This window comes from Achroia grisella, unplaced genomic scaffold, assembly GCF_030625045.1.
Source record: "Achroia grisella isolate CSIRO2021 unplaced genomic scaffold, CSIRO_AGI_Agris_v1 utg487, whole genome shotgun sequence".
Lineage (NCBI taxonomy): Eukaryota > Metazoa > Arthropoda > Insecta > Lepidoptera > Pyralidae > Achroia > Achroia grisella.
Window position 1 is genome coordinate 3,740,437 of NW_026712891.1, and position 26,255 is coordinate 3,766,691.

At 30.8% G+C, this 26,255-nt stretch overlaps 1 protein-coding gene across 1 annotated transcript; it reads left to right on the top strand.

The window, feature by feature from the left end:
- Positions 1-3,594: 3,594 nt before the first annotated feature.
- LOC131846008 (protein rolling stone-like) lies at positions 3,595-24,999 on the top strand. Its single transcript, XM_059195208.1, has 5 exons — positions 3,595-3,721; positions 10,365-10,768; positions 15,607-15,720; positions 18,756-18,951; positions 24,261-24,999. The coding sequence occupies exons 2-5, from the start codon at positions 10,480-10,482 to the stop codon at positions 24,454-24,456; spliced, it is 795 nt and encodes a 264-aa protein (XP_059051191.1). The 5' UTR covers positions 3,595-3,721; positions 10,365-10,479; the 3' UTR covers positions 24,457-24,999.
- The last annotated feature ends 1,256 nt before the right edge of the window (positions 25,000-26,255 follow it).

The following is a 26,255-nucleotide window of genomic DNA, read 5'->3' on the forward strand; positions in this document are numbered from 1 at the left end:
TATAATTAAATACATACTTACATACATATATACGTGAATGTTTATATATTACACTTCGAGCTCTTAAAAAATTATACTATTACAAAACATTATACAATATACAAATAGATTAAAAATGAAGTGGTGTGTTATGTATACATATATTGTTAACCTATAGATACATACTACGTACATAAATAATAGTTGTTGCATATACAAGGTCGCTGGCTAAACGCGCCGTGAGTCAGACATTATTGTTCCTGACCATGCTTACCGACTTCGGTCGTTGAAAAAAAGACTCCTCAGATAAAGGACCTCCTATTTAAAGTCAGTTGTTCAGACAATAAGTGTTTTTTTAAAAGGTTTTTAAAATTTACTTTAGTTTTTATATTACGAATAGGAGGAGGTAAGTTATTCCAACACTTGGAGGCCATATATCTGAAACTGCCTCTGAAGGCAGTAGTCCGATGTGCTGGAGTCACTAGTCGATACAACGAAGCCCTGGTTTTAAAAGCATGCTGATTGCCAGACCACACAAGTTTTCTATAAAGGTAATCAGGCATTTTGGATTCAATGACATCAAACAACAAAGTCGCAAAATAAAGGTTGTAACGTGAAGACATATTTAGTAGTTTAGCATTATTGAGATAAGGAGAGACATGACTACGCGGTGGTATACGGAAGCAAAAACGGGCGCATGCATTTTGTACACGTTGGATAAGCCGCCGTGATCTAGCTAGTGTACATGAACCGAAAACAGCTAAACCGTAACTCAGCTTGGACAATATCAGAGAATCGCACAGTCGAACACGTAGATCAGTTGAAAGATAATTTCGAATTTTGTATAATATCTTTAGTCTGTAGAAGCAATTCCCCACACAATCTAGGACATGGTTTTCGAATTTAAGACCAGAGTCCATTAGTAGACCCAGATTGCGCGTTTCAGTTACTTGCAACAGAGGTGTACCTTCTACTGTTATAACTGGTGTTTGATTTTTAATTTTTTGTACCTGCAATTTAGAACCCAATATCATGAATTTCGACTTAGCCGGATTCAAAACAAGAGAATTTTTATTACACCAGTTCGATATACGGAAAAGTGTTGAGTTCAATATTCTAACCGCCATGTTTGTATCTTGAGGATTTATAGACATGTAAACTTGTAAGTCATCCGCATATTGGTGATATAAACATCCTTCACAGTATCTAGCAATGTCAGCACTATACAGAATGAATAAGAGGGGACCCAGAATTGATCCCTGCGGGACTCCTCGCGTCAATAGTCTAGGTTTGGAATATAGTAGAGTGCCGTTGTTCTGTGTTACCTTTACGAGCTGATGACGATTACTGAGGTAACTATCAAACCAGAGTATTGTTTGCCCATCAAATCCATAGTATCTAAGTTTTGAAAGTAAGAGGTTTATATTTAAACATTCGAAAGCCCTCGAAAAATCGAGCAAAGTAAGCAAGGTACCATTTCCCTTATCCATAGCCGCCAAAACATTGTCCACAACATCCAATAATGCAGTGATCGTACCTCTTCGTTTTCTAAATCCAGATTGAAAAGGTGGTAATATGTTATTGGCTTCCAAGTAATAGGACACTTGTAGATGGACAATCCTTTCCAGGACTTTAGACAAAAAAGGTAATATGCTAATCGGTCGCAAATCTGATAAATTTGATGGGTTGGTAACCTTAGGGATAGGACATACCACCGCTGTTTTCCATATTGCAGGGAATGTTGAAGACTCTATAGACTTATTAATTATGAAAGTAATAATGTCCAGTGTCCTAGGGAGTGTTAAAAGCATCATATCTTTAGATATATTATCAATGCCCAAAGCATTTGATTTTATTTGTAGCATAATTTTACCCACTGTAAGTGAGTCAACAGGTTTTAAATTGAAAGTAGATGAACCACACCTATGATGCTCAAAGTAAGTCAGATCGGATATGCGAACTTCGTCAATACCTGGAGTTTTTAAAAAATGATCGTTAATTTTATCCGGATCGTTTACAGACAAGGGCAAGCTGTTCACCTTTGTATTAGGTAAAGCAGTCTTTTTTAAGTTTGACCATAAAGATTTGGAATCCTTAATTTTTTTATTAATGTTATATTCGAAATAAGCCTTCTTTTCAAAATGCATACCGACATTAACAAGATGTTTTAATCTTTTATATTCGTCCCGCAGTACCACATTGTCATGCTTTTTAGACTTTGCATGAGCTGAATCCCGTAATTTCATCATGAGCCGTACATTGCTTGTCAGCCACGGTTTATGTTTATCCCTACATAAGACTTTTTTTACCGGAGCGTGGCAATTAAAGAGCTCAGTTACATATGCATTGAAGCAGGTCACCATATCAGTCACTGTATCTAAGTAGCGGATTGAATCCCATGGAATTGCATCTAAATCTTTATTGAACGATGTCATATCTATATTTTTTATTGGCCTATATAACTTATAAAGTGGCGATTGTTTCTTTTTTGTTATTTTAAATTGCGCATAAACCATTGCATGGCCGCCGAGCTCAGGTATATGATCAATGCAGATATTTATAACAGGAGTATCAGTACAAATAAGGTCAATGAGAGACTCACTAGTCTGTGTAAAGTGTGTAGGCTGAGTGATGTAATTTTGTAAACCCAAGGATTTTAAAAAAGAGTTTAATTTATGCGAATTCTGTTCCGAGTTATTCAGCAAGTTGATATTAAAATCTCCCAATAACGCAATGTGATCATAGCTTGAGATGGATGATATACTCTCAGTTAACGCATCGAAAAACAAGTCATAAAGATTCGCCATCCTCGTTTCGTATACCAATCGACCTCCCCCCATGAACTCTATCATAGTTTTCATTATGTACGCCTACATGTCCATTAAAATCCCCTCCAACATATACCTCTTCATTTTCTGGAATACCTATCATCAAACCATCAAAATCTTCCCAAAACTTTGCTTTTACGTCTTCATCACTTCCAGTCTGAGGAGCATACACACTAATAATGTTCAGAACCATGCTCTCTACTATTACTTTGACAGCTATTATTCTATCACTTATCCTTTTTATATCTATGACACACTTTTTCAGCTCATTATCCAGCACTACTGAAATACATTTCTTTGGTAAATTCACACATATTTAATATACACAGAAAACACCCGGACCAATAAAAACAATCATACCTACTCATAATATCTACAAATGTGCGATGAATCGGCCCCGCGATCAGTGGAGACAAGGCGGTGTGCTAAACTACTAGAGGCCGGCCGAAGCCGACAAATAACTACTTAAGTAGTTATTCCCTTTGTGATTGTCGATTTCATTATTAAAACATTTATACCCAATTTTCCAGATCTTAATATTTATTATAATTATTGTAATCCGGTATAGCTAGCTCCTAGTAAAGGTCTTAACAAAAACGTGTCAAGGTTGATTTTTGCATAAACGTATCTCTTTTTGGAAGTTATTTATTAGACGTCATATGTATTGCCTTGAACACGGTCTAATGGATACGCGCACGGTACAGCACAACCCAGCACACAGCAGCTTCTCGAGCGCAGCATTGAATACCATCATCAGTAGCGCGCCGAAATACGCGCGTGACGCGCGCGTCCTAATACCATATTACCTCTACTTAAATCGTATTCTAAATTACCGCGTAAATATAAACAGTCAAATTTAAAAAGAGAATATGAGACAAATTTGTTAATTTTCGTGACACTGCAAAATATTGTAGGTAAGCTACAATAAAGGAATTATTTGAATTTTACTTACTATATTTATTATGATTTATATGAAACAAGAAACTTTATAATTAGTAAGTACCAGTTTAAAAATATTATATTAAATAATCAAATATAAATGTCTTGCCAACCTAAATAATATTAGAAGGCAATACGTGCAGTTTATCTAAAAATAATTACGTACACACCTGAACACCGCTTCCCGTGGTAATTATAACTGCCTAATTATGCACACAGCAACATACCTAAGGTTTTATATTGCGTGCAGATATTACAGGGTAAATCTAGAGAAATCACTGTAATCCTTTAAAGTACAGGTAGGGAAACAAGGACACAAAATAATACGTAAATATGTAAAAATAAAATTATTATGTGCTAGAAAAATTATACTTTATTGATTTAAATAGAACCATTTCTACACGCAGCCATCATTAAGTGCTTTTAGGGGTTTGTTACCTATTTTAAGTTCACTGGCCGCAAGCAAAGCGCAAAAATCAATTTCATTGGTTGTTGAATTATTTATAATGTAAGTAGGTAAATATACTATTTTTTAATTTATATATTAGTTAGTATTATTAACCTTGTTTTGTCAATTTTATATACCTTCATGTTATGATGAATCATTAAGGTATCCGTCCAAAACGAGAGAGCCATTGCTCTTTCATGTCCAGAATTTTGAATAAACTTTTGAATTTACTTATTCTATAGTAATCTAGAAGGTAGAAAAACCGTCATAAAAATAATAGAAAATATCAAAATCGGTATGTAGTTAAAAAATCAATACACCAATGTAATATATGTTATAACATTAGTTCAAGACATTAATAATTATATTAACTCCGTCTCAATTTCACTACAATTAATTTTTATTGGTATATGATATATTCCAAGAGTTAATTAATTAATATTCACTTATATTATTCTTTTATCGTTGTCTATTGTTTATTTAGGTGAAATGTTGTAAGTATTTTTATTATATAGAACTAAAAAATGTTGTTGTTAAGTTGAGAGTCCGCTATGAAGTCTTAAAATTATAAACCATTTACTTAGAAACAACTTAGTAGGTACTAGGTACAACACTAATCCATTAATAAAATGTAGAAATCCTCGACCCGTACTTATAATAGATATGTAGTAAGTACATACATCGATCTATTAATGTCAAAGAAACGTTGATTTTAAAGGCCTACGTGAAGTTACCTCGCTTATTCATTTTAATTTGAATAAAAGTCAATGTCCAGCCTAATTTGAAAATTACATTTAATTTAGACTTGTTGCCTTACCCCAAGAATATATAATTCCGCTGAATAAAATTGTACAGACGAATTTGTTTAGGTTAATAACTGTATTCGATATAATATTTTCTGTGTAAGTATATATTTATTAATTCTTATTGCACGCATAAAACTTAAACGGACTCCATTGGTGGCCATTAGCGCCAAAAAAATAAAAAGTAAAAATATTTACTTTCGTAATTTTTACAGATGAAGATAATAAGTAATATAACTATAAAATTAATTTAAAATATAAAAAAAAATAATTTAAAATGTAAAAATATTTTATGTTTAGCTTAAAATGCATCTAACGATTTTTAATTATTAAAACAAATCCACCAAAATATTATCACTAGTAGATCTCACGTATTATAAATTACATTACATGAGAACCTTGCATAAAAACAGCCAAAATCTTGCAAAATAATAACAATGAGGTTTCTTGACTTTGTCGCGGTCAATTGTTTTCTTTCCCGTGGGAAATTCCCTTTTTTTAGTGAATATCTAGACCTCAATCTGATACAGAAACTATTTATTATTCAAGTTTCTAAGTAAAACTATGTAATATTATATTATCTGTGGTAGAACTATTCATTTTTGCTGTACGCGTCAGATGTAGATCAGTAATTAATACCTACATACCGATTTTACGCAATTCTGTCGGATTTGATGTCTGTATGTAGACAAGTCCATTATAAGTACACTTTAAATTAACCTAATTAATTTTAAATTAAAAAGACGCACAATTTCCACTAGAATACACAGTATATAGGTAGTATGTGTGTGCTCTGGGAAGGCATTAGCAACAGATTAAAGGATGATGACAATATCTATCAGATAACCTATTGCAATTTGAAACGTATCCATCAGGGATTAACCACTATGAGCGAAAGGCAAACACATATAGGTAGTTAGATCTGACAGGGTACCTTACTACTCACAAAATTTCTTTCTTCCCTCATCCTCATTATGAGTAGGTAATAGTAGGTATATAAAATGACTCGGGCACCATGACGGAAACCTAATAACATATTCTTCGGTTACACGTGAATTAGTAATTTTGAGTCGACGTGAATACAAAATTATGTTCGTACTAATATACGAGTATCATACTCTTATTTAAAGGTCACACAATTTTCCTGAATTTTATACTTTGTCACAAATGTGTAGGTAATTGAATAATTGAATGACAATGAAAGTCAACAATTTGCCAAACAAACAATGTAATGGCTGCGGAATAAAATTTCGATGATTTAATTTTTGCTCTATCTCTTGTACATTTGAGAATACTCGTAGTAATCTATTACCATCACTGAATAATTAATTTGATTGAAAACTCGTTGTTTCTCGGGAAGTATATAAAAATATATAAAAAAGTATTAGTATTAGTGTATTATACACTAATACTTTTTTATATGACAGGATTGTAGGGATTTAAAATTACACTAAATATGTGAACAACCAATATTATTCGCCACAAAATAATAAAATATGTTGAATTGAAAATGTTTTGATTTTATTTATTGTAAATCAGAAAGAATGTCAGTAATTTCTCTACCTACCTATATATGTAATTTTTCATTACTATATACCTATGTGTGTCATTTTTTAATAACGTACGTAAATTTAATATATATATATATATATATAGTAGGTATCTAATTAAAGCATAAAGCGCACAAGGATAAATGTCAATAACATTTGAAATAGGACAAGCATGTGCTGAAGATATATTGGCATCAGCCCAGCGTGAGTTTAGTAGAGACGAATTATTACCGAACGATAATTTTAAATTACCAACAATATAATTAATAAATTCTTATTAATATTATACATTTTATAACTCTTGCCTTCTTCATCTCAACCATCCATTTTGAATTTAAAGTCACTAATAATTGGGATAGAAAGAGGTACACAAAGCCGCACATAAAAACTAGTGGCGGATTAATTAAATCACTGCTCAGTACAAATATATCGATAAAAATATTAAATAAATATTCTTCATAAAAAATTCCGTTCTACGTCACATCATTTGTAGGTCAATATTAAATCCGACTTAACAATTATTTTGGCCATAGCCCGCTGAACTTGAACTTAGTATAATGTTTACATGGCAAGACCGTGACATCAGAATGATAATCACTGAATATAAAACAGGTATTCTATAATACATTAATCTTTCTATCAATAGGTAGACCAGTATTCACGTAGAGATACTTATGAGGTAGGCAGCGAGAACTGCAGATATGAATTTAAATATATGTCGCAACCGCATGTTTGTCTATACTTTGCGTGCCAATTTTTGGCCTTAAATTACGCTCAGTGGAGCATAATTGTCGCTCACTAAATTTTTTTCAATAATTGAACTAACGTTGTATGTAGAGGTCAAAATGTACATAACTATTTAATGGAGAATAAATTTATGTACGTATATACTTTACCTTCTACATTTAGTAAATAAATGCTAAACTATTGAACTAAATAACTATTAGAAACATTATGGTTTTACGCAACTAAATGATGCTACGTACGTTAAACCACCATCCCGTAACATAAACTTGGCCCTAATGACTATGGATTTCTGTACCACTACCGTATAACTGATATAACCTATGTATACTAAAAAGTATTTATTATGATTATTATCATTATTATTAAGTTAATATAAATTTCGCAGGATATCTAATTACCTTCAATATATTATACGTACATACTACAATTTAAATATTAATATAGATATATATCAATACATGTACCTAAATATTGAAGATATAATAACATAATTGTTGCTATATTTTGTATATAACGATGTATCTACTTCATTTATTATTGGACCCCTATTTATGATACATTTATATTTGTTTTACGTAATGGAAATGACAAACAAGCCGTCGCGTCGACCCGCCTGATGGAAAGTTCTGACTGATGCGAGCAGCATCACGAACGTCAAAAATTCATTGTGATCCCCGTCTTCATACACTGCATTTATTCCTAAAGAATAATTTGTCATTACTCTATACCCTGTAATTATACAAAAAAAGGCAAATTTAGAATATTACCAATAGATAAAGTAAATTTATTTACTTACTTTTATTAATCATCTTTTTGTAATTTCACAACAGAACCGATTACTGATTATTTATCAAATAGATACCTATATTAACTGATTTTCAATACAAATGACTAGAAGGAAACTTTGTAAGAAAATGTTCTGCATTGATAATTATTTACCTCATTGAGCCGTCAAACTTGTCTTCCGGTTGAAGGGCGATCTTATTTCAATGAAATTACTGAGTAGGTATTATAACTCAAGATATTCATGAAACATGTTCGACAATACTTGACTGATGACGAATTTGATTGTTATGTTGCAATGATTCCTAAATAAGTACCTACCTAGTATATACTTACCTACATACGTGAGGTACATATACCTACAGTAGAATCTGATATTAATCTATACATATAAATAAAATTGGAGTGTCTGATTGTAATATTAAAATAACCGTTTTTTACTACATTCATATGATTAAAAATACGGTGCATACACTATACTAACATTTTTTGCAATTTTTGTCTATCTGTCTGTTTGTTCCGGCTAATCTCTAAAATAGCTGGACCGATTTTAACGGGACTTTTTTTAGGAGGATGTAATAAGGAGTAACTTAGCTACTTTTATTTTAGAAAAATAAAGTTAAATTCCATTCCATTCCATCCAAGCTTTGAGCAAACAGAGATTCATGTAGGCGGTGCATTTACAAAATTTGAAATTCAAATCTAAAAAATAAATAAAAACAAGACAACTTTAATATGATTAAATATAAATACATATGCGAACATACTTATAAACTATAATACATAATATTAATAAATATTAAACATATATAAATAAATCTACATACACATACATACATACAAATACACATACAATTATAAATTTATACAAAACAACAATGAAATTCAGATGCATAGAGGAGGTCGAGTAGAGGAATAATACTACAGAGATAGCGGGAGCCAAAACTAGTTCTGGGAAAGGTGTTTGAGTAATTTGCATTTGAATGTGAGTGAATTTTGAAGAGTTGGATTTAATGTCAAGGGGTAACTTGTTCCAGTGTTTAATGGCCTTTAAAGTGAAAGATTTGGAAATGAAGCTCGTACGATGAGCAGGAAGAGGAATGAGATGTCCTCATGAAAATGAAAAAAAAACTTAGTAGATTTTTTTTTATAACACAGGGGATAAACGAGCTTGCGGCTCACCTGATGGTAAGTGATTACCGCCGCCCATGAGCACCCGCAACACCAGGGGAATTGCAAGTACGTTGTCGACCTTTTAAAATGGAATAAGCTCTTTTCTTGAAGGTTCGGAAATACCATTGCTGGAAGGTGATTCCACAATGAGGTTGTGCAAGGCAAAAAGTTTCTAGAAAACCGCACTGTGGAAGACCGCCATTCATCCAGATGATTAGGATGGTATTTCAGTTTCTGGCGGGTGGTACGGTGGTGAAACTCAGCAGCTGGTATTAATCCGAACAATTCCTCAGAACACTCCCCGTGATATATGCGGTAGAAAATGCACAGAGATGCAATATCACAAATACGAACATTTCTTTTGTAATAAATATCAATGCTGAAGCCAAAACAAATTTTATACACTTTAATGGGCAGTATCAACGCATCATTAATTCTGGAGTTATTAAATAACTTTATTAACTAACGTTTATTGTTATTAATGAAAAAATCCAAATTATCTCTCATTATTTTTTGGAAAATATATCTTAAATTTGTCTTAATGTATTATCTAAATACATCTTTTGCTCAGATTGACATAGACAAACCTGAGTCACCGATGACCATACCGCAAAAACTAACTAAAGATAATGTACACCTATGTCCATTTGAAGAACGGCATGTCATTATTTGTTAGCAAACAAAATTGCAAGGGCTTGACGGTCATCGCGCCTACTCCATAACCGCTTCGAACTTGAGGTCTATTCGTGAGAATTTGCTAAGTTAATTCACACGTTACTTTGCACAAAGTAGATTGCTTTTATTGACAAACTGGAATTTGCGTAAAGCACGAGAACCATAACTTGCGAACAATGGGAAATCAATTATGATTATACCTTTTTTATGTTTTATCTATACCAATTCATAACTAAGCAGAACTTGCAATACGGATACAAAACAACTGGTATAATCTTAAATACATTCTTGCTGTATATTTTCAATGTATTTTGTGCATAGGAGAATATTCAGTAAATTGCTAATAAAATATTTTGAATAATAAACTAAATAAATATTTGTAACAGTTGGACCGCTGGCTAGCTATCATAACATCTAATGAGAGAATTATTTATTCCAGATACTGCAGCCTTCGTCTTGGACTGAGAGATAGGGGGATTCCTATGTTTTAGCGCTAAATCATAAGGATAAAGAAGTTGTAAACAATTTTACACAGTCATTTTTTGTAATTTACAATGGGTCGAATAAATTGGAGGAATGCTCATTGTATGGGAAGTATCGTAGACGGAGATGAAACGTCGAAAACTTTTGGGAGATCGTGCCGCGGGAATATATCGCCTCTGTATTGGCGTATCCCAATTCTACTTTGGTCCGTCGTCATCATCACCTGGTCGGTCTGTTTCTTCTGGGGCTCCCGTGAAAAGTTTTTTATTTACATGACACATTGGGGACTGATGATCATATCCTTGGAATCTTTGTTTGGAATTATTGTGACGGTCCGAAAAACGAGACAAGAAAAATCTGGTAAGCAGTTCTATAATATGTATACAAATTATATATATACATATATACATGTATATTAAATCATACTCTTATAAATTTATCTTCTACGTCACTATGGCTATTAGATGCCAATAATTTTCTTGTCATTAATTTTGGCAGAGTGTATATTGGCTGTGATAGGAAAGAGATAATTGAGAGAAACGCAAAAAGAAAACTAGAATAAAAGTTCCTAATTTTTATTAAAATTGTCTTTAGACATTATATATTAAATTAATTCGAATAGAATAGAAAATCTTTTATTCAAATAAGCTTAATTTAAGCACTTTTGAATAATCGTAGTCATACTTCTTATAATCTACTGCTCATTCGGAAAGCTGTCTCATCAAAAGAAGAATGAGTTTCCTACTCATTCTTGCGTGTAGCTCTTTTAAATAATCGATATCACTTTTTAATTTAAGTCGAAACGTGTGAATACAAACTACCAACTAACACTAATTTATTAGAATCAAATATTAAATACATAATAAGATCAGTCGAAGTCAATAAAGCAGACCTGTCCCTACAAGCAGCATTCGTTCACGAGTATGAGCCAGTCGATCACTATACTCGGCCATATTTTATGAAGCCATATTTTAATTTGTTACCTCTTAGTGTTACAAATTTGTTAAACATAGGCTAGGTATGTTTTATATCGCTGATTAAGAAGCTGGGTTAAATTAGTACTAAATAATACACTGTAAGTAGCTATCAAGATATAGTATACACACGCATGCCTTAGTTAATTGATTTAAATCCTTCCGGTGTTTTGAATATCCTTTACGTCAAAACACAATATAGGTAGATACTGTACTGATATCTGTTACTGATACTGTCTTATTTATAAAGAAAACAAAAATGCTTCTTATGCGTTACGAAATAAAGTTAATTTTATACTAATGGTGTTTCATATTAAAGGAATATTAAAAGTTCTTAAATAATTGGGTATTTCATAGCAATAGCTAAATTCCAATATTGTTATTTAATTTAATTATGAATAATAATTATTGTAGCCAAATAATACAATAACTGAACAAAGTGTAAGGTCATGAGTGTGAAATTCAAATTTACATTATACATCTTGTCTAAACACTGAAACATTGATGTCGTAGATCAAAAACAAATTACCATAACATGTGAAAGATTAATACTTTTACGAAATTTATATATTTTTGTAAACATATTTTGATATCTAATATATTTATTGCATTATACCTATAGACAAAGGGTATAACCGAAATTTGCCACTAACTAAATTACTATTATATATAGATAGCTAATTATATATATCCTATTGTAACACATACTTAAAAATCTTAGTTAATAATACTAATTCATAGGAGCTTCCTCCCGCGTATAAGATTATGGAATGAACTACCTTAGATACTGCATGGGGTTTTTCAAGAAGGGTATACATATTAAGGTTTTTTAAGGATGGGAAGCACGCACATAACATCCCTGGTGTTTTAGGCGTATAGGCTTTACTATCGTTTACTATCACATAAACCGTAAGCTTCTTCGCCGACTGCGTTATATAAAAAATGTATAATTTCGTACCAAACACAAACACAAAATTTCAAATATAATCTTTGGTGTACAAACATAATGTACTACAAGCTATAATAAAAGTAATAGAGACGTAATTACATCTACATACAGCAAATAATTTACCAAACATGAATATAATTTTTTACAGTAATTTTTACTGTACACATAAAACTCTAGCATAAACAAGTTCTATTGTTCAAATAATACAACAAAATCAACAACTTGTATTTAACTAATAACATGACAGGCAAGCATTGGCATAGCTGTTAGTGAAACAATAATGCATATCGCATTATGGTTTCACTAACAGCTATGAAATAAAATTTTTACCAAATAATAAAAAAACAAGCCGAATATGTTATAAATTAATAAATATTAATATTAATATTATAAATTAACACGATGAAACTAAACAACTATTTTTTAGATTATGTTTATATATTTATTAGTTTATTTTATGTTTATATCTTAAATCGTATATTTGCACCAGATGTAGAGTCTTGTTTTAAAACTAGGTAGTTTTCTTTTTGAAGCATGTAAAAGTAATGTGTTTGGATACTACTGTCAGCAACGGCTTGCTTCCCACTAATACTGCTGAATTAGTGTATTTACTTCACATGAGGTCTAACATGTTAATTAGCTTCACGGGTGGACCTTACTCTTCATATAGAGTTATCAAATCCAATTATATGCATCACATATATCCGAAAAGAGAAAAATTATTTCATCTAAGTCTTCAACTAAGTATTTGGAAGACCTTGACCGTTCTCATTGACAATCTCCACTGCTCACGGTTCGCTGATCAACATAAATTTATCTCGTCAGTTTCATGCAACAACTCAAACATTTGGTGCGATAAAATCATTGGTCCAATATTGTTAATTGATAATAAAACAATTGTTATTGCTATACATAACAAATACGATACAATAAAGAAGTATACGTAAAATTATTGCAGTGTATGCATCTTTTGTAATCATGATAATACAGTGCTTGAAGAGTTTGAAGTTACAATGTGAATGGCGGATGGTTACATTGGAGCACCCGTTGCCATCGGAGTTCCACTTGAGCAAATGGTTAAACAGTCGCTCCTCATTACCTCTACTATTATTAAGATCTTTCCTCTTTCTATTATCGGCGAGTGTGCTCATCAACTCCATGATCTTGACCAATATAACCTTCAACATTCACATCCATTTTTGGTTCATATATTGGACGCACTGGATTTTCCTTGTAATTGTTCTTAGCTCAGCTTTTTCCTCTATTGTTTCGGCCTATGCTTATTTTATTAACCCTATTGGTACGTATTTTTTTCTTATATTTATTTTTAGTCTATTGTATATGCTATACCTTTTATTTATGAAAACAACGTATTGCAATTTTAAAATTAAATATATTTTATGTCATAAAAAAATTCTACCTTTATCGTGACACTGATAGAGAATAATAATACACATTTATGAACAAAAGTTTATTATTTTCTCTAGACTGTGTAGACTCTAAAAAGTCTCTTTGAAAGGCTTTACCAAAGAAGCATTTAATACTATCAAAATTTCATGTTACTACCCATTTAGTTATACGTTCGATTAATCTCTGGGGATATTGACTGACTCACATAGTCAGTCAATGTCCTCAGAGATTAATATTATAGATTTTCCATGACATATTAGGAACAAATAAATAATTGACACCTCAAGCTGTAACAGAATAATTGAGGTCGATAGAGCGAACGTGATCTTAGCAACAGGTAAAGACGTGCACGTAACAATTTTTGTCTGACAGAAAGATAAACTATCCAGATGCAGTTATTATCGTGCAAGTCATTGCTGGGTTTGAAAGTTGTCACTGAGAATTTTTTTTTTATAATGGAATATGTAAATTAATTATTAACCATCACCTTCATACGTGAACAGCATCACATATATCATGTGACGCCCATGACGACATTCGGAAGAACTAAGATCTTAATATAAAATAATATTATTTTTATTATTGAATTTCTCCCAACTAACACTGGATATTAAAGAAGTTCACAGTCACAGCAATAAAGTAAATATGTATATAAAGTATAGTGTAGCCACTATAAATCATATTATTACACTTGAAAGAAAAATAAAACGTGGTAAGATCCCGTGATTTTTACGAATTAAAAGACTAAGAAAGCAGATAGAGAGATTTGTCTGCTAGTAATATGCTTTTACATCCATCGTTACACGACGTTTGTAACAGCATTATCATGGTAAATATCTCGTTTATGTAATGTGTAGAATTTGAGTTCTGCTTATCTAATAAATGACCCAGTGTACGCAGCAATTGTTGTTGTTGAATGAAACATGCATCTTACACAAATTTGTACCAACTGCCATAAAATCAAATCGTTTGAAAATGGGAAACAAAATCTTTAGATTAGCCTATTCGCTTTATCTTTATTAATGAAACTACCTACTATTGCATCACTATGATGTATGATCAGTATCTGTATTGTACGGAATGATACCCCATAATTAGTGAATAGTACACCATATACTTAAATGATACCATCATTCCATCACACTATATAGGTACATATATTTGTTACTAGTAGGCCTAAAATTTGACGTCATGCCTGTACCTGATACAATATTTGCGTACTGGTAGTTTGTTCTTTTGGGAAAACCTTTGTCCTCATGTTAGATTCGGTGTTATTAAAAATAAATATCTGCAGTGTTCTGACGTCAAACCTTGAAACCAGTTTAATAAATTAATTACATTTTAGAATTGATGTAAGTAATCAAAACAAACAATACAAAGGCATAGTAATAATAATCACAGAGACAGAAAAAAATATTATACCTTACAGGATCCTGAATCCTGATTCACGCATTGAGCAAATTAAGCATTTTTTTTATTTAATCCAGGTAAACATTAATGCCATCTTATCCCTGTATTTTTAATATGCATAAATTTATAATGCTTGGTGAATATCTGAATCAAAAAGCATATCTTTTATAAAGATATATCCGGAAATAAAATCAAAAATGATTTATGAATATAAGACATTTTAACCGCGTATGAACAAGTCAAGTTTTATGTATTAATATTTTTTCCCTTTTGTTTAAAATACTGAGTGGAAGATAATTATAAACATAAGAAATTCAATATAAGGTATTACCTGGAAATATAAAGTACCTTCCTTAATTTAATAGGAGAATAAAGTGATGTTAAAATGAAATATGCTGTTTGATAATAATGTATAGTTGCCGATAAAACATTAAAGCTTGTTTTGTATTCCTTAGATGCTACATTTGGGCTGCCATGGTACGTGAAAACATATTGGGTATTGTACAACATCGCCATTCCGGTGTCCTTCCTTGTGTCCGGATTTTATTGGGGTCTGCTTAGAAGTAAAGGTGAGTAAAAAAATATGTTAACAATTTAATACTAATTAGATATATTGTTAGATCTATTTTATATAATTGGCATTGTGAACAAACTAACATCCCACCTGATGGTAAGAGGTAACCGCCGCCACATGAGCAGCACCACGAACATTACGTTATCAGGTGATACCATTCTTGCGTTCCCATTCTGGAGTACCAAGCCATACTACTTAACATTAATCTCCACCGAAACACAGCTTACAACGCAAGTAGCTTGGTTGTGAAATAATAATAATAATCTTTATTTTCTGCTCACAAGGAAACTTACAATATGAAAATACTTAAACATACAAGTTATTTCTTGGTGATACAAATAGGTAACACCAAGGTACTTTTAATAAAGATTTTTAACAACTGATTTAAACAAGAGACAGAAACAGAAATGTCTAGGTTATTTGACATTAGTCAAAGTTATTTATATATAAGCAGTCTTTGTACCTATATGACATTTTTGCTTGTCAATTTACTAGAACTTTCTGATAAAATTTTATATTGTTTTGGTCAACCGTCGCACTCCACCGAATGGGTAAATTTGGTTTATATTTATCCATTATTATTCTATTACGTATATAGTATACACGATGTATGTAAAATTGAAGGCTTTGAATTGCGGCCTAGCGTGATGACCTCGTCGATTTATAACGATGAGGTTCAGCAAAAATTGACATTCACTTTTAAATTGTCTGTTATGAATGGCATGAATGGTTATTATGTACCTAAGTATTTAGTAACTATTTTATAGGGAATACTTCGTGTTCGCGCATATTACTATAAGTTATAACTTGAAAAATTTACAAGCTTTGATAATTATATGGAACTATTAAAATTATTCATAGTTTAAATTATTATACTCTATTGAAAGGAGAATTATATATATATAAATGTCATTTACACTTTATAACATCACTATTGATCAACACACAACGGTCAATATATGGTAAATGAGAAAATAGAGTTCAACATACATTTAGTACATTTAAAAAAATGTTATTTTCTTATCAATGTATAATAAATACAAAATTATAAGGAGTTCGAACCATAAGTATTTATACAATAGGAATACTTAACAAGTGCAGTATTATTCGTTAAAATTACTAGTTCAAATGATATACCAGAGCTAATTCACTAACAAAATTAAGCTAATTCAATTATAAAATAATTAGGAGCTATCTCTGTGATCACAATTTTGCAGACCGTTTTATAATCTATTCAACAATGATGCCGATAGATACGTCCCCTATTCCCATAAAGCAACCATCGGTCTTGTATTGTATAACTGCAATAACATTTTCCCCTATTTTCATAAAACCATCGTTATCCTGTTGTAATGTAAAAAAAATTTTTTTTCTAAACCAAATTGTTACATGTTTGTCATTAATATATTTATTTTGCTCTTCTGTTTTTTTCTTTGTTCTACGTAACAAAAGTCATTTTCAATTGTTTTTTATTGTCACTAGGTTTACTGACGTCAATTTGATTTACGAAATGAAAACAAAAAACCATAGCATTAATCTTAACTAAGTAAATTTGAACATTAAAAGAGTTTATACGCACAATTAGTCACGTCAACAATCCTTATATATTGTAAAATTATTTTTTATCTGCCATAGTTAAACATAATGAGGTGTTCTTCGGTAGCAGATGGGACGCAAATATAGTGTGAAAGCAGGGTGTTTTCGATGGCCTCTCCAAGTTTTTTATAATATTTTAATTTCGAAAATATCCAGAAAGGAGTTTATATTTTCTTTAGCCGATGAATTAGCTGGAAAAAACAAGGAGAACGTTCGTTACAGTTCAGACGTTTCAGATCGGTCACTTTCAACATCGGGAGTGCGAAAAAGTTGTCAAGTGGGCTACTGTAATAAAAATAGAAGCAGTAATGCGGAAAATGTCTTTGTATGTATTGTAAAAATACATATACATATCGTATGCGGAAAATGCACAAAAGAAATTCAATACGTATGTAAAAAATGTCCTCGATAAATATGATTATATGAGACATCTATGCCAACAACCAACTTACTTCTGAATTACTTTAATTGAAATAGTCCACTCCTGTGTTAAAGTTTCTTTTCATTATTTTTCTTCTTTTATTCTTCTAGAGACCATGATCCGAAATAAAACCCTTAACAAAAAAGTGTCATATTTTACTTCATTCCATTGCCCCAACTAGCGCATCAACATCGTGAATGCATAGAGATTTAAACAAACAAATTAATCAAATTGACAATCTTATAACATCAATGTCAATTGCATACAGATAAAATTAACATAAAAATAAATACTTAAAATTCTGAAACCTTGATTATCATAGATTCTATCGCTCGAACCTTCACTTCATTATATAGACCCTTAACCTTGACCTTCTACATGCAATTTTAGGAAACAACATATTCTGTGCAAAATTAAAACTGGTATTTTTTCCTGCTTACGCCATCACCAGACCTTGATATTCCTTTATATTATGATTTCAATATTTAAATAAAGATCTGCCCCGACTTTTACACCGGCATTATTATTGTAGGATTATAATTTTTTAAGGATATGATGCCTATGTTGTTCACTGATAATTTTTAAAATCAATTATTTTTGTATGGTCATTCCCAAACAAAACATCAAATCTTTGCTCTTTATAGTATTAATATAGTGAATTACAAGATAATCATCAGACACTCAGTCACTTAGACATATAATTAATTAAAAAACAGACTTTAATTTTCTTTTACATACTAATTGATATAGGTTGAACATTATTTTGTTAACAACTGGTGACCTGTCCCGGCTTCGCACAGATGCATTACAAATCTTTGTATTTCTCGATTTCTGTACTATATTATACGCATGTATTATACGTATAAATTCGTCATAATTTAAAAGATATAAGCGAACAGACGGCGACGGCGACTTTTGTTATATACTTACTATGTAAAAATCCTACCATATATCTATACATTTTTGTGTACAAAAGAATAAATAAATAAAGATAAACAATGCCTGATTTTCAGCCGGCAACATGGACTATTTCACACCGAATCCTGTGCTCGACGTGATGCTACACGGCATCAACTCAGCAGTTATGTTGGTGGAATTGATCTCATCTGCTCATCCTAGCAGGCTCCTCCACATCATGCAGCCGCTGATGTTTGCTGGGGTCTACTTGCTATTCACCGTAATATACTTTTACGCGGGCGGACATGATCCGTAAGTGTTTGCTTATTGTAATCATGTTAGAGAGTTATTACAATATCAACGTGTTCTACCGATGTCGCGAGTTCGCTTCCTCGCACAGTACAAACATTTGTATTCATGAGTAAGATTGTTCACCTCCCAGGTGGTCAGTATGTGTATTTTATTATATCAATTGTCTAGCACCTAACACAAGCTATGCTTGGCTTGGAACTAAATGGCGCTGTGTGAATTGTCCTACGTTTGTTTATTATTATAAAATTTTATAAATTATGTGAAAATTTGTCTGTTAGTTTGTTACCTTTTTCTACTAAACGAACGTTATTAATGAAAGACGTGAAGAAATTGTGTATTACTAGAAAGAAACACAGCCTATTTTAATCTCTATAAATGAAACAGTTGCGTTAGACTGCTATGATATTTATTCCAATTTTATGTGCCAACAATGTCAACTTCTTTAAAATTTGTACAATAAAGTAAATTGTTGATTATTTATTCCATACCGTTATGTTTATTCAAAATGTTTACATTAGAAGACACTTAGATACGATAAAACGTTTTAACATGTTGTTGACTATGTCGCAATGGTAGAATCTCTGTAAGGTTTGATTAGAGGACATTTGCCGGTGACCGTCAATGGCGTACCTATTAAATTTAAAGGAAAACATTACCCATTAAGAGGTCAGTGACCTCTAAGCCCTTTTAGGGTTCTGAACCAAAAAGGGAAACCTTATTTGTGATTTCATCAGTGTACCGATGATTGCAAATTTTCAATAGATACTTTTAAATGCTTAAACAAATATCAAATATGTAAACACTGTACTGAATATCTGTAATGCAATAAAAAATAGCCTTAATATCTTTGTAAAAAAGTTCGAAGTTGCGACTTGCATTTTAGAAATAGTCTATGGAAATAGACCTTTGTTATCTACTTCCGGTAAAAAAAAATCAAAATTCAAAATATCTTTATTCATGTTCAGGTCTATTACAAACTCTTATGATATGTCAAATCTACCGTCAGTTCGGAATGATTTCGAGATGAGATGAACTGACAAGAAAATCAGCTTGTATTCTTTTAAAAATGTTGTATATGTTAAAAATAATACACAGTCATTTAAATTCAGATTTGAGAGAATAAAGTGACCACCAGCATAATTATGCTATTGCAAAATACAAAAATCTAATCAGTATTCGCAACCTGAACAGACCTGGTAAATAGCACTATTTAAAAAAATATTACCCCCGTTTTGAAGTCGTCTGTGACAAAGGGATGGACATAGTCGCACCAAAGGGTTCTGCTTTAAGGTTCGGTGCAATTACGACACTTTTAGAGTATCATCATCATCTTTACATAGTATAAAACAAAGTCGCTGTCGCTGTCTGTCCCTATATATGCTTAAATATTTAAAACTACGCCACGCATTTTGAAGCGGTTTTTTTTAATACGTAGAGTGATTCAAGAGGAAAGTTTGTTATATATAAATACATGTACACCCGTGCGAAGCCGGGGTGAGTAGCTAGTTAACAATAATTCTATGTAAGCATATCTATCTATCTACACGCTAGATAACAGGCGAAAAAAAGAAGCCAGTGTCAACATCCAATAAAGAAAAAACCTAGAATTATTATTTCATAATTAGTTATCGGGTACCTAGAATTTTCATCAAAATTATCGATTGTCGAAAGCGAGGATTCTTGAATCAAAAAAAAGTAAACCATTACAGGATTTCTTCGTTGTTAATCTTCTCTATCTACATACTGGCCAAATATTTCTATAAATATAAGAATACCTACAATCATAGTTTATAGTAATACTCAACACTAAGTTTTTTATGGTTGATAATGGAATGATGCACCCGCTTGCGCTAACGGTTTATGCAGGCACCAGTGGAAGCTGATAAAATGAGCATGAAATCAGGTCAGTTAACTAATCTTGATAAATTCTTCAAAAATTTGTCATGATCATTACCAGGGCGAACCGCGTGAAGGCCAACCTGGCATAGTGGCGTTAACAGTTCACATTACTACCAATATTTTATAATCCTGTAATCCTTGGGGTTGTTAGTTGTGTGGCCTCCATTGCTAGGGGAAGCATATAGGAATCCATTGGTATTAATTTATTGTAAATCCAACAGCGCCACTGGCGCTGACTGTTGACGCTGGCGAGTGCATATGCTATATTCATCCATCAATAATAAATGCTGTATCATTTCTATCTAACTCTGCAGCTGAATGGCAGTAACTTGGCATATAAAATTCTATTTAGAATTGAAGCTAATACTAGAGGTGTTTCTATACATTGAGATCGCTGAGGTATACTATAAGATATACGAATGATTACTACATTATAAATTCAATAACCTTTACTAACGTGATATTTACTAACTTGAACACAATACGCAAGTGCTTACTTACGCAATAACTATACTATTATAAAATAACACTTCTCTTCGTACTCGTATGTTGTATGACATCAATTGATGCGGCAATTTACTGTCCATTGATTATTGCCATTGCCATTACTGTCAATGTCAAGTAACGAAATATAATTATTTATAATTGATTACAGAAATACAAAACCCATTTGACTAGTTTGAAAATATTGTATTATTTAATTGACAGTTTAAGTACTCTGTCATTACTATTTAGTAATTACATATATTTATTTTAACCATAAATTATAATTTAATTAACTATTTCGTAAAAAATCGTATTTATAAGTTTTTCTTCCTCATGATATAATGTTTTATATGTACCTGTGTTAACAAGGAAGAATGCAAGGGAAAAATTTATTACGCAGACCCGAGAAACATAATAAAGAAGCAAATGATGATGATGATGTATTGCGAAAACCTGTTTTCATTTATGGCATTCTCTAATACAATACATTTCACTTTTTAGGTTATCGTATAATATTATATCCCTGCTTATTTTAAAAATTGATCATAGAATATTTTAGAGTTAAATATTAATAAATTACATTTTTCTATTGATATATATATATATACATATTTCTTAAGAAGTAGTTATTTTTATGAGTGTTCTATTTTTCCCTATTGATTAATCGATCTATTACCTATATACTAAGTAAATAATAAAATTATTTGATACAAGACTTGTATTTAATTCTATTTTGAGTTGAAATATATGCACGACTGTCTCTATTTTTTTAATAGCCGAGTATCTTTTGCATCTTCTTTTATATCTGGTAAGCTGTCTTGACTCCTTCGTTCATCAATGTTTTGTTATCGTACAAGATTGATTACAATAAATCCAATATCTAGATATGATTAATTTTGCTACGTAAGATTGTTATTTAATTTATAAACATCCCATTCCAACAATCTCTAAATAATAACCTTTATTTTGACGTCATTAAGGTTTCGAAGGAAAACGATGAAACCCTTGATCACGTATAGATATGTCCGTCTGTGGGCCACAAATTATATTCTAAAATATAGCGAGTTTAGAAATTACTGCTGAAATTGATTTTAAGTGTTATGTTTTGTTACAACATTCTTTACTTTCTGAAGTACTAACTACCACCTTTGTCACAGCGCTAGGTTGGCTAGAAGAGATCTCTTGCAGAGATAAGCCCGCCCTTGCTCACAATTGAGTATAACTGTCTTTGTCTATTAATGTAATAAGTGCAATAAAGTATATATATAAGAACAAAAAAGAGTTTCAATCATAATCATTATGTTATCTGTGATCATAATAAAACTATGATTGAAACTCTTTTTTTTTCAGAAAGGGCTATGCTATTCAACACAACTTATGATTGTAATATATAATTGTTTATTGGGGTGACTGGGGTCAAGAATAATATATTTCTGTATTTTCAGTATATTATATGTAAAGTTTGTAATGTAGCATAATTATGGCTGATAAATGCACATGAAAATATTACCGCAATACGACAATGACGTTTATAACTAACACAACTTATGCTAAATAAATTATTAAAAATCCTCCACAAAGTACAAACATAAAGTAATATAAATATTTAGTTTAGGTACCTAAACCAAGAAAATACTAATCACATTAATTTCCTACATATATGTAGGTATGTCTAGTACATAAAATAAATATCTTAGTACCGATACTATAAAATAAATCATACAAAGAAAATTATAATTTATTTACGATATTTGTTCGGAACCCCCGGTATGGCTGTATATCTTAATTACATTTCAATATTTTGTTATCATTCCCACTTGTTATGATAGATAAGTTTGATTGTATAATATATAAGTGTTTACCAAATTTATCGCATATAATTTAATCTATATAAATCATTCAGGATTTCAAAAGACAGAACCTCTGAAATTGTTATAATATTCATTCATTCATTCATTCATTCGTATTAAATCTATAATATATTTCCAATGTATAATTTGTTCAAATTCTGGTGTATAAAAATATTTTTCCAAATTATTTTCGCTGACCCCCCAAGATTTATTGCGGAGCAGGAACATACATATTAGATTATAGATAAAATAATACACACATAGATTGATAATTTGTACGAATATTTCTTTATTTATTTAGTGATTATTCACAACTTAGTCCGCATGGACTCAAAGATTAGATTAGATACATTTGGTTCGAATTTCATACTATGATTTAAATTATTATTGGTATCCAAATCTGAGTAAAAATATAATAAAAAGGTATAATGACAGAAGGATTTATTAGGTACTACTAATTCGGTTTATTACGTACTTTGTATATATCTATATACTACTATATTTTAGGAATTACGTTCTCAAGAAAGACAATTCTTGTGGATTACAAAAGGAGTTATAATTTTTTTCTTATTTGTAATTCATGTGGTAATAGGTACATCTTGGTTAAAATGTCACATATAATTTAAAAGATATGAATATCTATACTAATATTATAAAGATATAAAGTTTATAAGGTTGTAGGGATTGTACCGATTTTAAAAATTCTTTTAGTGCTCTAGGAAGGCTATGTATGTAGGTTCTTTACAACATCACTAATAGGAGTGGAGCTAAACTAAAAATGTAGCAATAGCGGAGCGTAGGTATATGACGCAGACGAACTTGTGAGGTGCAGCTCAGAATTAAAAAAAAAGAATACGTACCTACATAGAGATCTCATAAGGACCTACAGGAATAAATATACTGCTTTATTTTTTTTTTATATAAATACGTATCGTAATTTTTTTAAATAAAGTTATGTTATTGTACAAATTAATTTACTAAGCATTAATAAGTGGAAGCCAAATAGGTAGAATACCTTAAGTCACATTTCCTCTCTGTCTGTTCAGAAATTCAAAACAAAATGTTTAATTCCAGGTGGGGTCATGAATACATATATCCAGTAATGGATTGGAATAAACCACGAGAGACGATAGTGGTAGCCGCACTATCGGGCTTGTTTCTAGCTCTGATGCACATTGTTGTGGTCGCCATTTCAACACTGCGGGATGTTATCGCGAGGCGGTTCCTAAGAGATGTCAACGGTGTATACAACAATGCATTCAGTGCCTAAGAAAATTCACATTCAATGTATAAGGAATCTCACATACAATATATAAAATTGTATATTTGATACGAATCTCCTTTTTTAATAATTCGTTCACAAAGACGAAACTAGTCACAAATTATTCTTTCTTTATTTGAACATTAGTGTTTACTATGATATCTATAGAGAGATGATATGTTTTTTTATTAGTGTGCATTGAGTTGACAAATGTATCAGTCCACTTGATATCTTTAAATATTATCATGAATTCTACTGTACCAACGTCATTTGGTCTATGATCTGTGATATACTCGGGTATAAAATGTTGGAAATTCGATATTACAACAAATGTGTTGCAAACATTATGGGTAGGTATAGATATAATATTACTGTGAAGGATGGAGACCAAGACGACGAGAAAAAGAAAACTAAGTATGTTTTATATTTATGTAGCTTATTGTGACTTACCTACATAAGAAATTAGGTAGGTAAGTTTAATAAGCTAAATAATAAGCAATAATATAATTAAAATAAATCCGTACTCAAGTAAGCTTGTAAGTTGTTTCATAAATTGGCTTTATGTATTCTGTTTTTCTGTTTTAGTTATTCTATAAAAAAAATAATATAACTTTATAAATTAATATAATATAAATGTAAACAAAAACTGATATATAAATATAAACTGAGAGGAACTAAAAGTTCTTTTTCAGCCTACTGCCTGAGGAAGTTCGGAAAAAAAATGATTTTTTTTTATGTAGATATTCTTATAAATTTTGGGACTTTTTCAGTACCTATTTGTAATTTTTTTTAGTAACATTTAATTTCTAAGAGATTTAATAATACGAAATTACTGTTGCTCAATTTATAATATAATTGGAGATGGTGAACAGGGAATCCACATATTCCCTGGCACATTGACTACTTATATAGATACCTAGTTTTGTTTCATTAGAAGAACTCCAAAATGATTTTAGATTAGTGTATATTTTGTAAATAAATAATCCCTGGACATAACATCCAATAAATTACAATGTCACAGCACTATCTAGTTACAAATTAATCAGTGCTACTATTATGGGTACTGAGCAGTTGTTGAGACACACTTAAATACGTTGTTTGATTTTTTTTTAATAATACAAAAGAAACCTAAAAACCAGTACGAACAGATATTCGTGAGAAGATTAAATCTGCCGTTGGATTGGTGGATACAGTGTATGGAGTAGTAAACTAAATCACTACCCTCTTGAAGTTATGACAAAAAGAAACATATTAATGTTTAAGTTTTAATACTTACTTGTAAATTTTGTACAAACTGCCTGCTTTTTTGTAAATTTGGTTTACCAAACTACAGCATTTAAGTAGGTATATAGTGTAGTATATTTATTAAACTAAATGGTTCAATGTATGGTTATTGGTTTTGGTTCGGTGTGAATTGTTATTCTCATAATATATATAATATTTTATTCTTAGAAAAAGACATACAAATAATTATAATATACTTTATTTTCGATATAAATAACATATGTATTTATTTTTATCGTAAAATTCAATTTACTTGTACTATTTTTATTAAGACCAAAGTAGTGACTAAAATATTAATGTTTTACAACTACATACTTTGTATTAAACAAAAGAGATCATAAATAAATAAAATATTTGTAATATCATATGATATGTTAAAATGTCTGTTCAACTTACAATTAAAAGATATAATGAACTATTTATTTCTATGGTCAACCAGCGACCAACTTTCAGTACATATCTATAGGTACATTAATATCCAAAGATTAATTAATTAGGATTTTCTTAATTATTATAAAGTTTAA